Raw genomic sequence first — 22673 nt, 5'->3', positions numbered from 1 at the left:
CTTGTTCCCTTGAAACTTAAGATACACAATATAAATGGAGAGAAGTACATTTAAATAAATATCATTTTTAAGAATAGTTTTGTCCAGAGCAGTCTCCTGTACAGTTACAATGCGTTGTAACAAATGTGTACAGAGTAGAACAAAAATAAAGACTTAAAATGTGAAGGCATGATTCTGCACTGCTAATACCATTTCAACACTGCCTGAGGAAAAATAAGTGGTCTAGATCCCTCGTGTCTTCTCCTGGTGCAAAAAGAACACAAAGTACACATTAATTAGATTATGAAAAGAACCGTGTTTCTCATTCCAGTGTCACAGGACTTCCCACATTACATCCTTGCCTCTAAAGTGGTTCGATGGATTAGCCCTGGATGCTCACTCTTCCAGTCACTGGTTCTGGGCTGCCTGAGCCTTTGGAGTCTGCAGCCCCATTACAGTTGTTGGTAGACAACAACAACAAGTTGATGGAGACGGTGTAAGTGCTGTGTAAGAACTACTGTTCTCATAATAGATAAGCTCCTCCTATAAGAATTGTCAGTGAATGTTTTTTAATGTGATTACCTTACAATACTACACATAACTGGAAGCTGTGTGGTTGGACATTGTTGCTACAAAAGACCAAATTAAAAAAACAATAGCTTATGTTTCTTTAATGAAAAGGCTTAACTTTATTCCTAAATCAAGGAGCTGTGTCATCAGCCTCTGAGCATTAAGAAGGCATTAGTTTTAAAGATATCATACTTTATGAAACAATAAAATACAATACAATATGACATGGAAGTATAGGAAAAACCCAGCAGTGATTTCAACAAAGTGGAGAGAGCAGGAGGGGAAAGGAGAACCACCAAGTAATAATATTCAGAAGTTCTTAGACAAAAGCATAGATCCTTTGCTACTGAAAGGTAGAATAATTTGCTATGTTCCTGATCATGTGATGAAGAGGACTCTTCATTTATTCTCTATACAGCTTCCCATCAGCCTAACTGAAAACTAAACAAAATAAACATATTTGAAAAAAAAAAAGCAAAAGGAACAAATATGATAAACTAAGTAATAGCAGACTACATTTACCAGTGTCCCAACTGTTGTTTCTTCTGAGAGCATTAACTAAAATGTCCACATTTTAACCACATATTTTTTCCCCTTTTTTCACCCAAGAAAGTGTCATAACCTGTACAAATCATTTGTTTACATACTGAGCTAGTATCTCTACACAGAACTTTCTTGGTAGATGACTAACTTGGTGTCCTTCTGTGCTGGAGTGACTGCATCAGTGTACAAGGGAAAGAGCTATGGACATCGTCTAGAAGGACCTGAGTAGATTTGAGGAGTGGGTCCATGTAAACATCATAAAGTTGAACCCAAGTACAAGGACCTGCACATGGGTTTGGGGCAATCATCATGATCAGTATAAGCTTATGTTTGGAAATAAGGGATGAATGAGGGATCTGAGGGAATCTGAGGGATGAATGGATTGAGAGCATCTCTTTGGAGGATGACCCAGGGATACTGGTGGATGAAAAATTGTATGCCAGCTGTCTGTGAGTGCTTTCATCCCAGAAAACCAATTGCATCCTGGGCTGCATCAAAAGAAGTATGGCCAGCAGGTTGAAAAAGGTGATTCTACCCTTCTACTCATGAAACCCCACCTGGATTACAGCATCTACTTCTGAGGGCTGACAGTATAAGACAGACATGGACATGTTAGAGCACATCCAGGAGAGGGCCACAAAAATGATCAGAAGGCTGGAATGCCTCTCTTGGGAAGGAAGCCTGAGGTTTTTCAGTCTGGAGAAGCATGAGACCTTCTTGTTGCCTTTCAATGTACAAGGAGGCTTATACGGAAGTGAGGGAAGATTTTTTTTACCAAGGTGACAGGAATACAGGCAATGGCTTTAAACTGATATAAGGTGGCTTTAGGTTAGATATAAGGAACAAATCCTTTTATGATGAGTATGGTGAGACAGTGGAACAGATTATCCAGAGAAGGTGTTGATGTCTCATCACAGGAAGTGTTCAAAGTCTGGTTGGATGGGCCTTCAAGCAACCTGGTCTAGTGAAAGATGTTCCCCTTCATTGCAGGGGAGAGTTGGACCAGATGTTCTTGAATGGTCCCTTCTGACCTAAACCATGAGTGTGATCCAGTCAAGCACCAACCTACACCCTCTAGTATCTTAGACACAAAAACATAATTGAGTCTGTGTTCATACTTTCCCTCAACTTTACCAGGTTACTTTTCATATACAGATCCCAGTCATTCTTTTAAAAGAACTTGTGCTGAAGCTTCCAGGGAATATTGTTGAGCCATATGAGAAACTTACTGATAAAAAGTATTTCCCTGTAGTTAGTTAAACTTCTCCCATTTATTCAGATTTACCCTATTCTTCTTTGTAAATCCTTGTACAGTTTTATCCCATGTTTCTCCTCAAAACCCTTCCTTATTACTTTCACTGCAGTCATGAGACCCAATGCTTACAGAAAAGTATTTTATATGTGATATTTCTCTTCTTTACTTTCTGAAGAATTAGTCTTAAATGCTCATCTATTTGCATGTGTTTAAAGAGTATTTCAAGAAGAAATCGGTCTCTTAGACAGCACTGTTTTTATTTGAGTTGTGGAAAAACAATGATAGGAAACTAGTCACTTGCAATTTTTTAAACTCGTCTGTACAAAGCTCAGCAAAGCACATGGAGAACAACCGTACAACTGAGAATAAATTTATTCTCTACTTGCTTATCCTTGTACTAGGGAGTAAGCTCATCCTGCAAGTAGCACACTAATGTACCTTGGCTTTCCACATCATGCTGCTCACCAAAACTGCATAGAGCAAAGCTTTGCCGCAGAGAATGAGGTAAGTCAGCTTCAGAGAATTTCCAGACCACAAGTAGGACTCTGCAAATCAAACATAATTTGTGTATTGAGTTATAATCATCATTATGATAGATTAGATCTAATACAGCTTTAATCAAATAAGAACCTTCGAAATATTTAGCTAAAACACACAAATTAACTAAAGCCAAATGCATGGCTCTGTTGAAAAAAGGTAGCAGAGATGGAAAATAACCTTGTGATTCAGAGAACCAAACAAGGAAAGACAGAGGATGGCTTTATTCTAACAAAATATGTCCTTGTTGGGAATGCTTAACCATTGTGCTGCCACACCTACTGAAAAACTGGACTGTTTGTATGACTTCCCACTTAAGAACTCAAATTAAGCTGAAACACAAGATACAGATTTTTTTTTAACTCTTTATTGTCAATGACATGTAAGTGCTGCTGATATATCAGGGAAGTTTTACATACCCCAGAATAACATAGTATCTAGAACTCTTATTCTTATAAATCAGCTTGATGCTGAAGTATTAAAGATATAAGTGAAAAACAAGAGTATGTAAATATGTATATATAGAAGAAAGAAACATTATTTTTAATATTGTTATTCTTGAAGTTTGGAGGGGAATGTGAGTTGTAATAAGAAGTATTTTGAATATGGTACTAAGAAATATTCAGAATTTCAGATTCTGAATCTTGATGTTACAATCACTTTGGTTAAGTATGAATTTTTCCTTTCATGGCTGAGCAAGCAGCTTCCCAACAAAAGGCTATGATAGGGACTGGAGGAGATGATAAACACGTAAAACACATAGATGAGGAGGTGTTACTTAGTGTCATTAAAACTGGAATTACAGCATGCACAGATATTTGCCTGTGAGAAGACATACATACCTTCTGTGAGTGCACATCCTGAAAGACAAAAATCAAAGTCACATTTCTCATCAATATGAAAAGAAAACAATTTTAGAAGTTTCAGTTTACAATATACTTCCTGATTAATTTTATTACACTATATATTTTATTACATTATTATATATTTTATTATATTGTATATTTTACTATGCTATAGAGGTTTTTTCAGTGAAAATCTAAAGAAATCTTTTAATATATATGGATATGTAACAATAATGTGGATTCAAAGACCCAGAAATATGAAAAAACATGCAAATATTTACATACGCATCTTTGCCTGCCATAACAACACCTTTTATAGAAATTGCATATAGACATATTTTGCACCACTACAAAAGCCCTTCAATTTTGTGATTTCTAACTTGTACATCATGATGATACACATTTTTTACTCACCAACATCACCGTAGATGAATTTGTGTATCGATTCCAGAGTTTCATTCTTAAAAAAATCGGCAGAGCACTCAAAACGGTTCAGAGGGTTGAACCATTCCTGGGCTGAGATCCTCAGTCGGCTTGTCAAGGAGTAGGTACTCCCATCCCATGTGGAAAACTCATCTGTCCCCACCCCTTCTGTCCTCAGAGCACCATTCACCTTCCAAACCAGATTCAGGTGGTCGGGGTAGAAAGCAGAGGCCAGGCACACCAGTGTGGCCTTGCTCTTCTGTTGGATCTCTTGCTTTGATGGGGAAAAAATAGCCACAGCTGGAGGTATGATTTCCTCGTCCTTCCCTGAAACCGAAAGTAATATGGTCCAGAGCCTTTGTTATTGTTTTCCATCAGAAAATCCTTAAACTTGTCTATTAGACAATTGATATCTATCAGATAGGTGGACACCAGGAAACTGAAGGTATTTGTCTGCACTCATTACACAGAAACATAAGAGGCCTGTCTCTCTCTGCCAAAAGAATAGGAAAGCTGCAAAGAAGCTGAGCAGATAGGTAAGCAGGAAAGTACCCAGTATTCCTACAAGACCTTTATTATTTGTAATACTTTACCAATAGATAAGAGTCTGTGTTATATGGCACAAGTATCCTCATCTGACTCTGCTATATTCCTGGAGATTTAGTAAGACATGATGGTTACTGCAGTGTTCAGAATTATGCTGCCATGTGATACCCTACTTGGACCTCTGTATCTAAAAGGTGACTTGAAAGGGAAGACATGATCTTTCTCAATGTCTTATTTGAAGAACACTCTCTGTAGGTAGCTTGGATCTGCCCAGGACAAGTTTTGCTTTAGGTCTTAAGTAGTCATCCCTTCTTAAGTCTATGAAATATATCTTTATGTTATTTATTATTTAGGTTATCCTGGGTATGAGAAGCCCACATCCTAGGCTACACATCTTCCCAAATTAATGTAAGATTCTACACACTCACAAACCAAAAGATGTCCCTTGTCTTAAAGTGTTTAATGCCTACATATAAGACTAGAAAATTTTACAGTCAACAAGGCAACAATGAGGTGTCCCTCAGATGCTAGGCAGTGACCATAAAAGTCATATTTTTATTTTACCTGTATGTTATTAGAGTGCCTTTTTTACTCATCTGTCATGATAAATCAACCAAATCTGCAGACAGCACATGGAAACAGAAATGTGGGGAGGACTATGGAGCTTAAGAGAAGACTTCTATATCTTTTTGGTGTGAAGACACTATAAACTGTGGATTATCTTCCTAACTACCCCCTCCTTCCTACACTAGAGAGAATTAGCAGAATTAGCAGAAACTTTTATGCAAAGTAAATCTTGATCCCTATGCCCCAATGTTTGCTTTCAGCTGTTAGCCTGAACCATGATTGTCAGTGCTTACTCTACAAAGGTCCCTGGAGAGCTTCTGTGAAAATGTGTGAGTTTATACACACTTCAGTCAAGGTAATTAGAGAGTAACGGAGATCACTAACTAGAAGGTTTGGCACCGCTCTGCTTTCCTACCCGTGGACATGAGGAGAGGTTGATAACTTTTATGCTTTATGAATTTTTTTCCTATCCTAAAAGTATTTTGACATAAGTTTGTTGGTTCATAGCCTAAATGGCTAATGAGTGAGGACATGGGAACAGATAGGGAGTTCACAAAGGAAAAATGGGAGAGACTGAACAGAATAAACAAACAAACAAAAACCCCACAACAAACAAACAAAGAAAAAAGACTAAGAGGAGGGCAAGTGGAAAAGGCAGACAGAAAGAATGATAAAACTACTGGAAAGACAATGAGAAAGAGGGTATTTGAAATGGAATAAGGAGAATGGTACAAACTTCTTCACCCACCTAAGAGAAAAAGTACCACAGTTCTTTCATTCCCATCATGCCAAGGTCAGTTTATGATTTCTTGTTATCTTTAACTCCTACTTGGATTTACAATCATCTATGCATATGCTACACGTACAAGGGAAAATTTCACCTGTCCTCCACATTGTGCACTTGGCTTAATCACAGCTACTTACCTATAACTCTGAGCACAGTGCCAGTTCCAAAAGTAAGCAGCGCAGTTAAAAAGCACAGCTACACACAATCAGACTACAACCTGCAGTGCCATTGTGCTCTTCTTGCCAGCAACTTAGTTCCTACCAGTGGTACTGTTTAACAGAGCAGAAAACAGTGTGGATTTCTACAGTTTTCTATCAGATGTTGCAGTAGCAGATGGAAATGGTTATGTTGCCCTGTAAAATGCCTTGATATATGTGATGTTAAATCCTTTCCTGGGAGGGGAGAAAACAGAGAAAGAAAATAGGGAAAAGAGAAAGAATGGGGGAGAAAAATTTACTGAGAAAAAAGAAAAACCTTTTTTGAGAATTAGAAGTCATGAAAAGGACTGTCAGAGGAGGCTGTTTTCCCAGAGAAACTTTAGGCAGCCTGCCCTTGGAAGGGGGAGAAAAATACCAGGAAGACTACTCTTTCCATGTCTTATTCAGCAGACACAAGAACCCAGAATCTAACTCTGAAATGCTGCTTTTGATTGTTACAGAGATGAACATGAAACCTTGCAGATCAAAACCAAAGGATATTTCATTCCCAACCCCTGTAAAGTTTTCTTGGAAAATGGGAGTAAAAGAATTATTTCTTCCCCTTCACAAAGTTCCCAGCAGGGGAAGACAGAGGCAACAGATGAAAAGATGTCAAAATTTTTGCCTGCAGATGCACACTGCCATATTAGCACATTTCATTTAAAGAAACTGTTAAAAAAGCATTAATCCTGATCATTATTTTGCCATTAACTAAGAATGGTCTTGTCCCCTAAACAAATATTACATATATCATGCAGATCTGATTTCTGACTTACCTAGAACTGTGAGTTTTGTCCCACTGCCAAAGTGCAGTCTTTCATTATTCACACTGTTTTGCAGCTGCAGAAAAACCTCTCCTCTACTCTCAGTCCTGTGAGCCAAACCTGTGGACTAACCCTCCCCTCATAGGGTACCAGCAATGGAATAAACATCAAGTACATTAACTTACGGTCCCTTAAAGCAAAAAAGAAAGGTCTATAAGGGAACACCACCACATCTGTGTGTCTAGCCAGGTAGGATCAACCTCAAAAATACCAAAGAAAAGTCATTTTCTTTGCCTATTTTCAGCTAAACAGCCTCATTTTCTTAATTTCATAATTTAGTTTCAACATCAGGACTACTCTTCTCTGGTAAAATAAATGTCTTTTTTTTTTTTTTTTTAACTTACAGAACAACTTGCAATATATAACACAGGACCCTGGTCCACTCTCCCCATTTTAGATGTTTTTAACATTTCCCCCTTTCTCATTTTTGGGAAGCAAGTATCTGCTTTTATTAACTCTGTCTCTTATCTGTGATTATTAAAGTTAGATGCATTATTGACTGTGGCTTATGAGGGATCAGACTATTGATTTTCATCAGACAACACCTTGGATTCACACCTACGGATTTCAAAAAACATGCTGATCACTGAATTTTTAATATGGAGTCTGAACTTCTTCACTTGAAATCATTTTACTTTGCAGTGTAGTGTGGTACAAAAGCCTGAGGCATTTGTTCTTCTAATTTGAGGAGCAATACAATGAGAAGAAGAGATCACTGTCATTTATCAGAGTCTTACAATGAGATTGTTTTCCTCAGGATTAGGAGAGAGTCCAAACCCAGAAGTGTGGCCTGAGGAGAAACATTCCCTGAGCACTACTTTTATCTGAAATGATCCACACGTTCTGTGGTTTCCAGTGGCATGTTAGCATCTATTCTGAAATAGTAAGATTGTTGTCCTAAACGATCTTTTTATCATCATCTTGAGCAGCCTGTTTTGTGGAAAGAAGCTTGCTGGGCTGTGGAGAGTTGTTTTCTGTAACAACAAGGAATTAAATAGCTTCAGAGAGCTGCTAGTACTGATTATGATAAAGTTGAGAATAGGTTTGTGGCTTTTGTTTTGTCAGCTAAAAATGCTACTATTCTTACTTGTCTCTCCCAATTACCTGAGATAGCACATGCTTTAGTATAGCCCGAAAAGGTTAATAATATTTAAATTTGTAGTTTTGATTTTGCTTTCTAGACCTTCCCAGAGTATAAGTGTAAATCAGTTCTTTCCAGACAGATTGCCTTTCATTGACTTATCCTTCTTCACCTGTAGCCCCAGGAGGACTGGCATTACAGAGAATAGTTATACTTTAGAGAAATAGTGATTTTTGCAGATGCTGATTTATTAAGACAATATACTTATGCACATCTTTTTTTAGCCCAACCTCCATATGAGTTCTTTCTATGGACAGATTTTTATTTACTGATAATGCATTCATTCTGTTCTCCAAAGTGAAATGTGTGTCCCTACCTAGGCTAGTAAAGGTAGTCATTTCTCCAGAGTAGACTGGGTTATTGGCCCATCAGGAAAACACCAATTAAATCATGAAAGAGAGAATAAGGCTGAAATTAAGTTCTCAGAAAAGATATGAGATTTTAAGTGATTTAAAAGAGAAAGAGAAAAAATTTCTTACCTATTACAGTAAGTTTTGTGCCATCACCGAAAGTCAGACGATTGGTGGTCACAGTGAAAAAGTGTGGTATCATAAGCTAAGAAACAGAATGCACTGCAGCTGGTTTTAGTTAGCAGTTTACTGTTTACTGCAACTGGAATCCCAAGGATCCTGCAATCTCTCTCTGAAGGTATTTGGCAGAAAACCAACTTGAAATCCTATTGTATGAGCTGTAGCACTTATAAAGCTTCCCAGAGTCTTTTGATACTTATTTTCATTGTCTACATTTCACCTCAAGTTGTTTTACAAGCTTTCTCTAATCGCAGTGTAATCTCACTGATACTACCTGTTATTTTTTTTTCTACATTTGCAGATGTAGAAAGCATGCAGATGTACCAAAGAGATAGTGTGTATCTTTGTCTAGAAATATAACTCCTCTACATCTTCCTTCCTGTCAGTCTTACACTCTGAACATTATGAAGCCTCCCTTTCTGTAACTTGTGGAGTTAATAATCAAATACTTGCTGTGTGATTGTCATAGTCACATGCATTTTCGTGTAGGTTGTTCACGTTTGTGGCCTTGTACTAAAACAAATCCATTTATTTTCTCTTCAGTGGCAGGTCAGTCATCTTGAATAGTCTTCAAGGATTCCAGTCAATTTTCTGCTAGGTTTAGATTAATCCAAACAAGGAAAACCCAGAAGAATCAGACGGATTATCCCAGGCAAATGCTTGATATGCACAAGGAAGAACTGCAGTGAGGCAGTGTGGAAAAGTATTAGAGAAAATCTTTGTGCTCACAGGCATGGGTAAATCAGTGGACACTGAAGGTTTGTTTAAGAGAGAAAATGCCAGCATATTTTACGTAGTGCCTCTGAGAAGTACATGCTACATGACAGAATTCTTTTTCTAACACTTTTATCACATCAATAAAGAACAATCTTTGGGTCTATTGCAAACACTATCGTATCAGAAAAAAAACTAGTTCTCTGCTTCAAAACGTCTAATAGATTTTAGGTGCCTTTGCAGTCAATAATTTTTTCTAAAAATTATTTCAATGTCTTAAAATCTCCTGGCTTGTTTTCCCAAGCAGACAATCTTAGTTCTCAGGTGATGAACGCAAGTCATAGCATACTGGGTCCACCAAGAAAAACCAAGACAGAACATGCCTGCTATGCAGCAGAATTCTAGGTAGCTGTCTTAACACGATCTACAACAAGGCTTATGCTCACATGTGTTTTTGTAAAGGCCTCCTGGGGAATGTATCATTGTGGCTCCCCTGTCCCCACAATGATACAATTTCGTACAAAAACAAACCTACCTAGGCTCTGCTCTCCTATTTTTGTCATCCATTTTCCATGAAAGACTGACACAGGAACCACAGGCCACATCCTTCCTTTGTCTTTGCTGTTCTGTTTGATAGCCTTATTACCTTATACTAGATCTGTTATCCCTGACTTAATATTTATATCCTGAATTTTTTTTTCCTATAGACAAAAAAATAGTAGCTTGAGTTTTTTTCTCTTTTATTGGTCAGTTTTAAATGATGATATTTTTCAGTTGGTAATTTCATGGCAGCATTCATTCTGCTTTTCTTCCCACTCTGTTTTTTCTTCTTCCCCAGGTTACTTAACAGAACTCAAACCCTAAATTAACTGGTTTTCATTGAGAACGATTTGCTTACTACAGACTGATGTTTCTGTTCGTAGCCTGGCCTCATTGTGAATATCGGCTTTGGTCTGCCTGGTTCACTTGTCACAGTTGCTCTGAGTTGGAAGGAAGCAGGATGCTGAGCTCTTAAGTTTGTATTCTTCTGACTACTCTGTTACAGGAAGCAGAATTAGAAGCTTCTTGCAGGTGCCTGTGACCTTGAATATGTAAAGGCTTTGTCTAGGAGTTAAGCATGTGCCTTCATTTTGGAGAATGTCTGAAAAGGGTGGGAAGTGGAAGTGACAGGTAACAGGATGCTTTTATCTTCCTCCTCTTCCTCCACACACAGGACAACAGAAGGTGAGGCATTGGACAGGTGATCTCAGGTGCCCTTAAAGTATCCTCCCTTCTGCAACAGCAAAACTGAATGCTTAGGTCACTTAATATATGTGATTGCAGACATTTTTCTTTGTTTATATTGAATTCTTTCTAAAAATACATTTGGTATTTAATTTGTCTGGCTCAGTCGCAATAATATCACTAATACTTCTGTATTATTTGTCTGCCTTGGTCTTTGTCTGCCTCTGATCTCAGCACTGTTTTTTCAGGATCTAAAAACCATTTTACTAAAATTCATTTAAGATTATTCTGCTGCTTCTCCAGTCTACAGCTTCATTAGTGTCTTTACTGTCACTAACAGACTCTCTCCCATGTGGTGTCTTTAATTTAAAACCAAACAAATCCTCTCTTTATTAATTTTGAAGAAGTGTTTCTATGTGATGCTGGCATCCCCTTAGGGCATGTTTGTAAGGCAGTTTCCAAGACATGCCAGCAGAGACCAGTCTTGTCCCACTGTAATGTTCTCCTTATAGGTAATGAATTCAAATAAGTGAGAGGGAGAGAAGAGAGGAAAAACATTTCCTTGATTTTTATTTCCATCTTTCTCATAGAAGGCTTCATGGGCCAAGCTGTATAAAGTTTCAGAACACAAAGAAAGGTAAGAAGATGCAATCAAGAGATATTTATGACTGTATTTTCTAACAGTAATATAATTTTAGTGAGGGAATTTCACAGTAAAGTAATAATAGTATCACATCAATCCTAGATTCTTTTTTAAGCATTTACAGAAGCAGTATAGAATCATAGAATCAGAGAATTGGCTGGGTTGGAAGGGACCTCATCAAGTCCAACCCTTGATCCACTACTGCTGCAGTTACCAGACCATGGCACTGAGTGCCACATCCAGTCTCTTTTTAAATATCTCCAGGGACGGAGAATCCACTACTTCCCTGGGCAGCCCATTCCAATGCCTGATCACCCTCTCGGTAAAGAAATTCTTTCTAATGTCCAACCTCAACCTCCCCTGGCACAACTTGAGACCGTGACCTCTTGTCTTGCTGATAGCTGCCTGGGAAAAGAGACCAACCCCCCCCCTGGCTACCCCCTCCTTTCAGGGAGTTGTAGAGAGTGATGAGGTCTCCCCTGAGCCTCCTCTTCTCCAGGCTGAACAGCCCCAGCTCCCTCAGCCTCTCCTCATAGGGTCTGTGCTCGAGTCCCTTCACCAGCCTGGTTGCCCTCCTTTGGACCCACTCCAGGACCTCAATCTCCTTCCTGAACTGAGGGGCCCAGAACTGGACACAGGACTCAAGGTGTGGCCTCGCCAGTGCTGAGCACAGGGGCAGAATCACTTCCTTGGACCTGCTGGCCACGCTGTTCCTGATACAGGCCAGGATGCCATTGGCCTTCTTATGAAGAAGGCAGAATTACAGATACACCCTGAGATTTACAGATTTTTTGTGGGGGACACTCGGAAGTTTTTTCCTTAAACATTCATGAGTGTTTTGACCCTGAATGCCAAAAATTAAGCAATAGTCTCTTTTCAGGGCATCTCTATATACTGAAAAGATAAAATGATGTAAGGAGACGATGTGTAAAAACACATCCTGCTGTGGGTTGACCTCGGCTGGCTGCCAGGTGCCCACCAATCCTCTCTATCACTTCCCTTCTTCAGCAGGACAGGTAAGGGAGAAAACAGCATTAAAAAGAACTTAGTAAACTAAGTTCTTGTTAGTAAACTTAGTAAAGTTCTAAGAACTTAGTAAACTAAGAACTTGTGGGTCATAGTAAAAGTGGTTTAATAAAGAAAAAGTAAAGGCCACATTACAGAAGCATAGGAAACCAAAAAGATGCATTCTTTACTTCCTATCACAAGGTGATGCTCTGCTGCTTCCTGGGAAGTAGGGCCTCATGTCATGTAGGAGTTGCTTGAGAAGACAAATGCCTTGATAATGAGTGCTCTCTCTTCTCCTTTCTCCTTGCCTTTTGTTGCTGAGCACAACATCATATGCTATGGAATGTGCTTTTAGTAAGGTTGTGGCAGCAGCTTTTGGATATGTCCCTTCCTGACCTCTTGCCCACCCCCCACCACTGCCCTTTGTAGCAGGGGTGGGGTGCAGAGAAGAAAGCAGTTTAGAGAGGAAGTCTTGATTCTGTGCGAACACTGCTCAGCAGTAGCTAAACCATTGGTATGTTATCAACACCTTTCTAGTTACAAATACAAAGCACAGCTCTATGAGAGCTGCTGTGGGGAAAGTTTATTACATCTCAGCCAGACCCTATACAGATCCCTATGCAGATAGTGTTACTCTACCATCTTAGATATTTTTATTTCCTTCATCTCCTTCCTTTTGTTTCCCTTCTCTTTCAGATTGTGTCCACCCAAGCTTCTTGTTAGAGGCCATTGATTTGCACGCAAGCTGTTCTACTAAAGAACAATACTGTTTACCAAACATTAATCTTCTGTTCCCAACCCAATACCTGTATTGGATGATTAACACGGTATTACCTTTGCTATTATTTCTATTCTGAGTCAGTTCTTGTCTCACAGGAAGCCTGAGAAACATCGGCTGTAGTGGGAGACATCAGTTTAACATCTTCACTAATGATCTGGATGATGAAGCAGAGTATATACCCTCTGCAACCATGCACGGAACACCAAACGGGAAGGAGAGGCTGATACAGCACAGGTTCTTGCTGTCATCCAGAGGGACCTGGGAGGCTAGAGAAATGGGCCATAAATGACCTAATCAAGTTCAACAAAAGGAAGTGCAAAGTTCACACCTAGGGAGGAATGATTCCATGAACCAATACATGCTGTTGTCAATCCTTTTGGGAAGCAGCTTGGCAAAAAAGGACCTGGGGGTCCTGGTGAACAGCAAGCAATGTGCCCTTGCTGCAAAGAAGGCAAATGGTATCGTGGTCTGCTTTAGAAAAAGTATTGCTAGCATACCAAGAGATGTTCTGGTAACCATGATGTAAGTGGGTCAAGGGTTGGACTTGATGATTTTCAACCTTGCTGATTCTGCGATCCTCCCCTCTATTCATCAGTGTTAAGGCCATACCTGTGTTCAGTTCTGGGCTCTTCGCTACGAGAGACATGGACATACTGGAGAGTGTGCAACAAAGGGCCACAAAGGTAACTATGGGGCAGAAGCATCTCACATAGGAGCAGAGGCTGAGACAGCTGTGACTGTTTAGCCTAGAGAGAGAAGTGTCAGAAGGAATCTAATTCATATATGTAAGTATCTTCATGGAGAGTGCAGAGGCTGGAGTCAGGCCCTTTTTGGTGGTGCCCAGTGACAGGACCAGAAGAATGGGCACAAAATGAAATGCAGAATGTTCCTTTTTTACTGTGAGGATGACTTAGCACTGGAATAGGTCACCTAGAGAGACTGAAAAGATGTCTAGATGCAGTCCCTGGCTATTGGCTCTATGTGGCCCTGCTTGATCAGGAGGTTTGGACAAGGTGACTTTAAGAGGTGCCTTCCAGCTTCAACCATCTTGCGATTCTGTAAACCCTCCCAGTAGTTGCAGGTCGATCATACCACATGGTATAGCAACATTACCTGCAGACTTTTGTAGCGGGAGAAGCCTTTCTTGCTTCTGAGGCTAAGGTAAACAAAAAATGGGATTAAAACCTTAAAAAAAAAGAAGCTGGAGGTACCATAAACAGCACAGGTTTCAGATGGACTCAGTACCCAGTACATCACCTCTGACTCACAACACCTCTCTGTAGCGGGAGGAGCCTTTCTTGCTCCTGAGGCTCGATGAGCTGCTGGCCTCTTCCATTGCCTCGCACAAGAGTGAACTTCCCTCTGTGGGTGTGTGTCCCACCTTTATTGGTCCCCTGGTAATAGGGGGCCTGTCCTAATCAGGCACAGGTGGACTCACACCCACTCTTTGGCAACTCGAGGCACCTGGTTTATCTTGTTTCTCTACAGACTTTAGACATTATTTCTATCATCTTATCTTTAGAGTACCCAGTATGACCTCTGGACTTCCAGTAGACTATTATGACAAACTGCTATTCATTAAAAATACACAGTTGTCTACACAGATGTGCCTGAGATGCCACTGCTGAGCCTCTCAAATAAATGCCTTCGATTATGGTTTCTGTAGCTCTCCTTCAAAAGCAGGAGATGAAGGAGAATAAGTTTGAGGACAGGGAGTGCAACGAGGAGCTTGTCAGTCCTAGATTAATAGTTGGACTTGATGATCTCTAAGGTCTTTTCAAACCAAAATGATGCGATGAGTCAAAGGAAGAGAGTAACTATTTCATTAGAAATGCCTTAGAATAGCTGCTTTTTTTGTGCAGTACTGCTTCAGGCTGGCCAAAGAGCTACTGCATAGGACAAAATTGTAAATCAAATGTAATAGAGACCTGTGACTGCAGAACTTCAAGATGGGAATGACCTCTGCTGTTTTCTGCTATCGCCTGGGAGCTGCACGGCTGTGATCAGTCACAGCCAGTTCATTAATCTGCTGAACATTGAAGGCTACTGATATCAGTGTTTTCACAGGGTCTTAAAATTCTATTTGCCACTCTAAACAAAAAATGTTCAAGAGTTGAGAAATAGAAAGGGATCCTTCCTCTGTTACATTCCCAGAGCTGATAAAGCTGGTTTTCAGTGTTTATGTAAAAGGTCTCAGCTAGAACTGTAACATTAGAATTGTCAGGAACTTGTGATTTATTAAAGGAGAAAAAAAAGTACATTAAAAAAAAAATCACCTAAAAGTCACTCCCAAAGTCACCACCATAGTGTTTATACTAATGTATGATTCCAGCATTAACTACTTCTCCTGAAACTTTCACAGGGCTTTTGAATAACAGAGTAATTTCAGACAGCAACAGAGTGTATGTGTTTGGTACCTGTGTAAGGATGACCTTGATATGAGAAGATCACAAGCTGAAGAGAACACGGAACTCGGTGTGTCTCTGATATGTGAGGGACAATGCTTTCCCAGTGCTTCCCTGCTGCCTGATATTGAACATATGGACATGTGAGTGTTCTGAGGAGCAGATCAGCGTTTCCTCAGGGCAAGGATTGGCATGTTAGGGAGCAGTTCCTGTAATCAGAAGAACATTGAACACTGGCTACCAAGGTGTGAAAAGACTGGTGTGTGAAGGTGTCTTTCAGAAGTGTCTTTGGAGGACTGGAGTAAGTCCTGGAGTAAGACTGGAAATGCAGCTAGGTGAGACTACAATGAACACAGTTTTCTGCCATGCATCCAGATTTCCCTAGCCAAGAAGAGTTTATCTTTTTTTTAGAGCAGAGCCAGGAAGCAAAGTAACATTTATATAACGCAGTCCATCCGGAGACTAGGACCCTGTCATGAAATCCAATGATCCATCCTGGCAAGATTCCTAGCTGTTTTGGTGAAATGGACTGTGGGGATCTTTTATAAGACATACTCACTGTTGATTCCCACTCCTTGCTCTCACTAGCTATTCTCATCACCTCCCACTCCTTTTTTTTGTTTTAATCAAATAGTATGTTTTGCTTCAGCATATCAAGTTTTGCCACATCAGTGAGCAGCATGATACATTTGGTCCCTGTGATAGTTAGGTGCTTCATGTGCTGTCTTCCATATGAGACAAACAGTTGGTCTGTGCTCAGTGGTATGCAGACTGGCAAAGATGTGACTTAAAAAAATAAGCCCAAAATATACAAGTATATAGCCATGCTTTCTTAAAGATTCCTTTTGCTCTTTCATGTCCTGTTTACCTTTTTTTGGAAGAAAGGTAAGTCCTAGATTATGCAATAAAAACAGGAGCACAAACAGGCAATGGCAGATGGGGGAACCCTAATAATGTTGTTCCCTCACTTTTCCCAGGCACAGCAAAGAAGAGCAAGTAGTTCATCAAAATTTCATCTCTTCAAGCAATTAAGACAGAGGCACAATGGGAGGCAATTTCTGCCTTCAGTTGTACCTCACAAGGGAAGCATCTGGTGACAGCAGCTTTTTGTCCTTTCTCTGCCCATGGGTTTTGTTGTGAGGAGATGTTTTGGTCCAGCTCGTAAGCGTATGCATTTTGGTGGCAAGGAAAAGAGGGATCCTGCAATTAAGCCTTGTGTGGAGGAGGTGAATAAAATGCAGCAGGGCACACAGTTCCTTGTAAACCTTCCGAGGGGCTGTCCCTTCCACAGTGGAAGGTATGCCTGGTACCCTGCTTTTGTTTGGTTGGTACCCTGTACATTGTTTACTCCCACCTGTACTGGTGCCATCCTTGTATGTCCATACTCAGAGGCTGGGATCTCCTCCCACACAAATGAATCTCCCACTGGGCACTTCAGTCCTTGAGGGGATCATCAGTATATGGAAGAACCTTGAATTCTCTTTGTGCTTCACACTCTTTTCTTGGTGCTGTCATGGGGTCAGTGGAGAACTAATGGTTGAGAACATGGCTGTGCTTCTATAGCACCAATCCTAAAAGGTATCTGATGTCTTTTGCTAACCATATCACCAGTGCCTCAATTCTTAATGCTGATCTATGTGTTTGTGTTTCTGAAGGCTTTTTGTCTTTGAAGCTAGATGCTGCTGCACTTCTTTGTCTTTCTGTCTTCCCTCCAGAATGTCCTGGCCCTGTTCCCCCACTTCCTCATGATCTGCTCATGATCTGCCCCTCTCTGATCTGTCTCACTCACATTTTTCAAAGACTCCATCTCTCACTCAAGCAAGGTGAGGATTTAATTCTAGTGTTCAACCCCCTCAGTGTACCATGTAATCTCTTGCAGCACAGAAATACGTGGCTGCATCCTTGGATGTCACATTATTGATTATCATCACAGAATGGTCATTATTGCCTCTGCTTATCTCAAGCCTGGCCTTGCTGTAACCTTCCTCATATGAGTTTTGCATCCACATAGAAGTACTGGCTACTAACTTCAGACCATTTCTTGGAGGCTGCTGGTACCAGAACATATAGGCAAGTGTGGTATCATTATGGTAGCAGGAGATGTTCACGGTCTCTCCAATTCTCTTAAGGATTTTTTTTGGCTGCTATGTGATGAGGCTTCTGACCATAGAACCTGCATGTGTGAGAGAGAAATTAAAAAATTAAATTCAAATGATGGCTAGAAAGGGTCCTTTACCTCACACTAGCCTTGTATGGCCTTGATGAGAGGTGTACTGCAAATGGATCTGTCTCTCACCATGTAGAAGAGCAAGCAAAAGAGTCAGCATGGCCTATCAGCCATCCCAGAACAGTATGTTCCTGCTCCTTGTGAGTTAAGAGAGAAAGGGCTGGAGAGATTTGTGCTCCTCCCCTTGGTCTGATTTTTCCACCAAGCTTCAGCAGAGAAGAGAGAAGGAACAGTTCACCTTTGATACTTTATTTGGTGAACCATTGAAAGCAAAGATATATATTTGTGTGGCTTTAAGTTTTGCTTTAGTTGTTTTGCAAGACACGCAGTGTTCCAAGCTCCTGAAAAAAATGTGGGATTGTTTGCAGACCAGAAAGTTGCTGGCTGAATGTTGTCCTGTTTCTCATTCCATCACCATGCATGTCGGGGTATTGGATCTGCCTGCCATAAAACCTGGGAATATTTGCATCATAAGTGATTTTTTTTTTACTCATTTAGAGACCAGATGGGCAATCTTTCCAGAATGCTTTATTCCTGGAAATATAAACATGAATTTTTCCATTCCAGAGAGACATTTTTAATACCTCAAAGATGTTACCTCACAACTCAGAACTAATGTTAGACTGAAACAAAGGTCAGGTCAGCGGAAGCACAAAAATCATGTTTAATTACATCTTAATTTCTTCAATTTTCCAGTCAGGGAAGCATATTCCTGCAGTTCAATCACAGAATTACAGAATATTAGGGTCATAAGAAGATCTAGTCCAACCCTTCCTCCTTCCCTAGCAGCCTTATCCCGTTCCTCTCTTTCTCACTAAGAGGGACACCTAGAAAGAGAGGTGGCAGGCTCAGAAGGTTCCTTTGTGATGATTCCACATCCTAGCCCCTTGCCTGCTAACGCAGCAGGGCTCTGCTGCCATGACACACATACCTAAATCAGAACAGGAGGAAAGGTTAAGGAGAAGCTGATGTAAAGCTGCAGGGAACCCCACCTGTGTGTGGTGGTCATCAGTTATCAGAGCAAATATTTGAAAAGGTTTTTGAAGTAACTTTTTGAAGTTACTTTTGAAGTTACTTTTTATTTGTGCTATTATCTTCTTGTCCTGGTTTGGGCCAGGATAAAGGTGATTTTCTGTCTTGTACTTTTGCTTTTAGCTAAGTCTCTTGTAAGTAGTTGCACTTGCTGAAATTAACAGCAAGTTTCTCAGTCAGTGTCTGCTTTTAGGACTGATAACACTTGATGTTTATAGTTACTGCTAGAGACTGGTGTGCAGAGCCAAGGACACTGCTCAGCTCTGAGGAAAAACTTTTACCTTCCAGAAGGAAGAAAGAGATCACACTTGCAGCCCACCTTTGGGGAGGAACAGACAAGATAGATGCCAGAATTGACCAAACAGAGTATTCCATCCCATATACGTCATACTCAGTATAAATTTGAGGGATCACGAGGGCCAAGCCAGGATTTCCTGCTTCCCTTCCTTCACCCAGCATCCTGGAAGGATTCCGTCCATTTGTCTGCCTGTGGTCCTGATCCGTGCCAGCCCATATCTATGTGTTCCTGCCTCCAGTTCCCGACTGCTGCCAACTCCAGGAGTCCAGCCTGGACTTTCCCAGGGCTGCCCTGCAGCCTCGGTGGTGACGTGAGAGTTACTGGGGGAAAAGGAGGGAGGAATGTGGTATCCATTTTCCTGTATATTTGTATATATTTAGTAATTTTTCCTATTTATCATTACTGTTTCGTTAAAGTTGTGTAGTTTAGTTTCCAACCCATAAGTCTCTCTCCCTTATTCTCTCTCCTTTCTTTATCAGAGAGGAGAGAGAGATTAATAGAGAGCATCTGTTATTCGGTTTAATTGCCAGGCCAGTGTTAAACCGTGACACTTCTTAAGACAAGTGATAGGGTAGAAGGGTAGTGGCCAAGAAGCCTTCACAGTAGTATGAGGCTGCAATGTTTTCTCTGATTCAATCAACATAATTGCAGACCTTGATGTAGACACAGGGCTAAGCTTCAGAGCACCGTCAGTTCCCCATGACACAATTCCCTGGAGTTTTCCAATGCATACAGTTAGGCCACCTGAATATTCCTTGAGACAAAAATGTAAAAGCACCCAGAAAGGTTTTGACTTGTACAAAGAATCCAGGGCATGCGAAGTGAAGTACAGGAAGTCCTGATATGGGAGAACAGAAAGCCAGCATCCCTTATTTGCTGTCCACTCATACCCCCAATTCACTGCTGCTGCACTCAGTGCCTAGCAGATGTAGCTGGACTTGCTTCATGTCAAAATTCTTCTGGAAGGATACTGTGCCAGAAAATGAAACCTGGAGCAATACAGGACAGGACATGAAATGTGAAATCAGACTGGCTATCTAGGAGAAGTGGGCAGTGATGTACACATTCACAGAAAAGTATAAACCCTAAAGAGATGGGGTAGGGCAGAGAGGAGAGAAGGGGTTTGCATGGGCAGAACTAGGTTGAGGTTGCACGGGAGCCTGAGTGTGTGGCAAGAAGAAAAAGCAGAAAAAAAAAAAACCACCTCACAGAACCTCAGGAGGAAGGGAAGGCTAAGAAGCAAAAGCAATGAGTGGAAAGGCACCATCCTGCCTTGTGCAGCACCAAGGAGGAGGAAAGCAGTTCCCTTTTGTGCAGAGGGAGATTTATGTTCATCCACTGTGCTTCACTTTCAGCACAGTAATACGTGCCAGAGTCATTGAGAAAGGCATGATCTATCAAGAGGGTCATTTTGTCACCTTGTATCCCATTGCTCTTGAAATGGCTTCGGAAGTCCTCCTCAATATCTGCTTTACTACTTACTATTGCAGAAGCCACTAGGATCATCCTGGAGTCCTTCCCCAATGGCATCTTGTACCAGTACATAGCTGTGCTGGAGGATTTCCTCTGGGAACAGCTCAAACTTACAGACTGGTCTTGTCGTACCACTGTGTCTGGGGGCTGTTCCAGAGTCCATGCTGGAAAAGAAAAGGAGGAGTGTTGAGAAGAAGGAAAGAGTGGAAGAACATGAAGTAGGCACCATGGGTTGGTAGAGAAAAGGGTGAGGAGGAAGAGGACAGGCTAGAGAGCAGCAAAAGGGATGGGACTGATCTTCAGATCAGCAGGTGAGTTTACAGTCTCTCCAGTAGACAGAGAAACAATCCTGGGCTGTTTGTGTCCAAAAAACCCTGAACAATTTGAGGGATGGAAGGGAAAAAAAAACAAAACAGCCATGTAGGAGTTTCAGGGATTCCTCTTTCACTGCCCACGCTCAGCACAGGAAGCTTGAGGAATGAAGGCACTGCCAGCCACTGGGCATGCAGCTGGGACAGCCACAGTGGAATCGGTACAGTGGCTCAGCAGTGAGTTGAGTTCACTTACCCACAGGGGCCAGCATGGCCATCAAGAACCAGAGGGGAACCATGGGGGAAAAACCCTGTCCTTTCAGGGACCTGCCTTTTGAAGCTGTCTAGAGATCTGGGAAGAGGAAGCAGTGAGTGCAGATGAGACACAATGGGGCTGGGCAGGACATGAAAAGTGAGATAGGATTGGCTGTCTAGGAGCACTGGGCAGTGATGCACACAGTCACAGGAAAGTATAAACCCTGCAGAGATGTGGAGGGAGAGAGAGCAGAGAAAGACAGAGCTGCATGGACAGAGCTGTGGTGAGGTTCCATGGGAGCCTGAGTGTGTGCAAGGAAGAGGAAAGCTGAGTGTTCTCTTTCTTCCTTGTGAAGTCCTTGAGAGCTGGAGGAATGAGGTGTGAAGAACACACATAGGTCACTTGCATTTTCCCATGAATGTTCCCTCTCTCCACCAGCCATGGCTGGTTCTTTTTTCAGTACTGTGAGCACAGAAATAATATGGAGGACAGGAGGTGTTCAGCATCCTCAGCCTTTGCCCATGTGCTGACAGAGAGGAGCCCAAGTTCCTTCAGAGTCTGTTTCTCTCTGGGACCTGGGGCCAAGCTGGGCAGCCCTTGGTGTCTCAGCCTTGTGCTGCCTCTGGAGCAGGAGCTTCTGCCATCTCTGATTCAGGAGCACACTTTGGCTGACAAGTTCAAGTACTGCTCAGGGTCTGAGACCGTGTGTGTCACTGGCCCTCTGCCCTGTGAATCAGCCTGCCCAAGGTTGTTTATTTATCTGGCAGGGCTGAGCTTGTCCTCCAGAGCAGAGTGTGGGGTGATGCTGGGATGCAGCTGCCTGGAAAGCAGCTGTACAGTGCAATTTCCTTTCCTCATGCTCTACCAGTGACACCTCTCTGCTGCTCTGTGCACAGGCTCCAGAGAGTCAAGCCACTGAGATCCTCTCCCCTGCGCCCTCGGGTGTCTGCGCTCAGAAGGACATCCACATGGCCTCTCCTGAGTGGGGCAAACTCAGCACAGAGTGGTTGGGTAACCCAGTGAGCACAGGGATGAACAGCAGGGAGAGTGGCATGGGTGGAAGGAAGCCAGGCTACAAAGGACAGATGTCTTCTCTATGCCAAGCCCTGCTCATAGCCCCTTTCCCTCCTCAAAGGAACTGCAGTCCCTGTGCCTTGAGAGAGGGAAGGAGGAACAAGTGGGAATGGGCTGGGATCCCTGGTGGTAATTCTGCCAGGCTTGAGAAGGTTAGTGGGGTGTCACCCACTTCCATGTTTCCCTGTTTTGCTGAGTTCAGTGTAAGTCCTGAGGAGAACTGTACAGAGGTGCTGAGCAGGAGCCTCTGCATTAACAGGTGGAGACTTGGGAGTTGCAGAGTTCACTTATGTGCCAGACAGCATCTCCCGCTAGCCACAGGTACAGTAAGCACTGGAGAACACCTGGCCATGCCTATGCCTCACACTCGAGGAAGGATGCCTTAGCTTCTGTCCTGGCTGGACTGTCAACATTTCCTTAAACATTCTCCTGGGACATTCCAATCTCTTCTGCTCTTCAGCAGCTCTGAAGATAAAGAAGACT

General features: G+C 41.6%; 1 gene segment (V, D, J or C); it reads right to left on the bottom strand.

The window, feature by feature from the left end:
• Positions 1-222: 222 nt before the first annotated feature.
• Positions 223-21159, bottom strand: LOC103533307. The segment is given in 8 exon segments: positions 223-243; positions 2786-2892; positions 3727-3744; positions 4144-4479; positions 7026-7063; positions 8161-8177; positions 20421-20713; positions 21117-21159. Coding segments are annotated over 8 exon segments (873 nt in total).
• Between the last annotated feature and the right edge of the window lie 1514 nt (positions 21160-22673).

Source organism: Calypte anna, chromosome 1 (genome assembly GCF_003957555.1).
Source record: "Calypte anna isolate BGI_N300 chromosome 1, bCalAnn1_v1.p, whole genome shotgun sequence".
NCBI lineage: Eukaryota > Metazoa > Chordata > Aves > Apodiformes > Trochilidae > Calypte > Calypte anna.
Note: the sequence above shows the minus strand (reverse complement) of the source record. Positions and strands in the feature narration are given on the sequence as shown.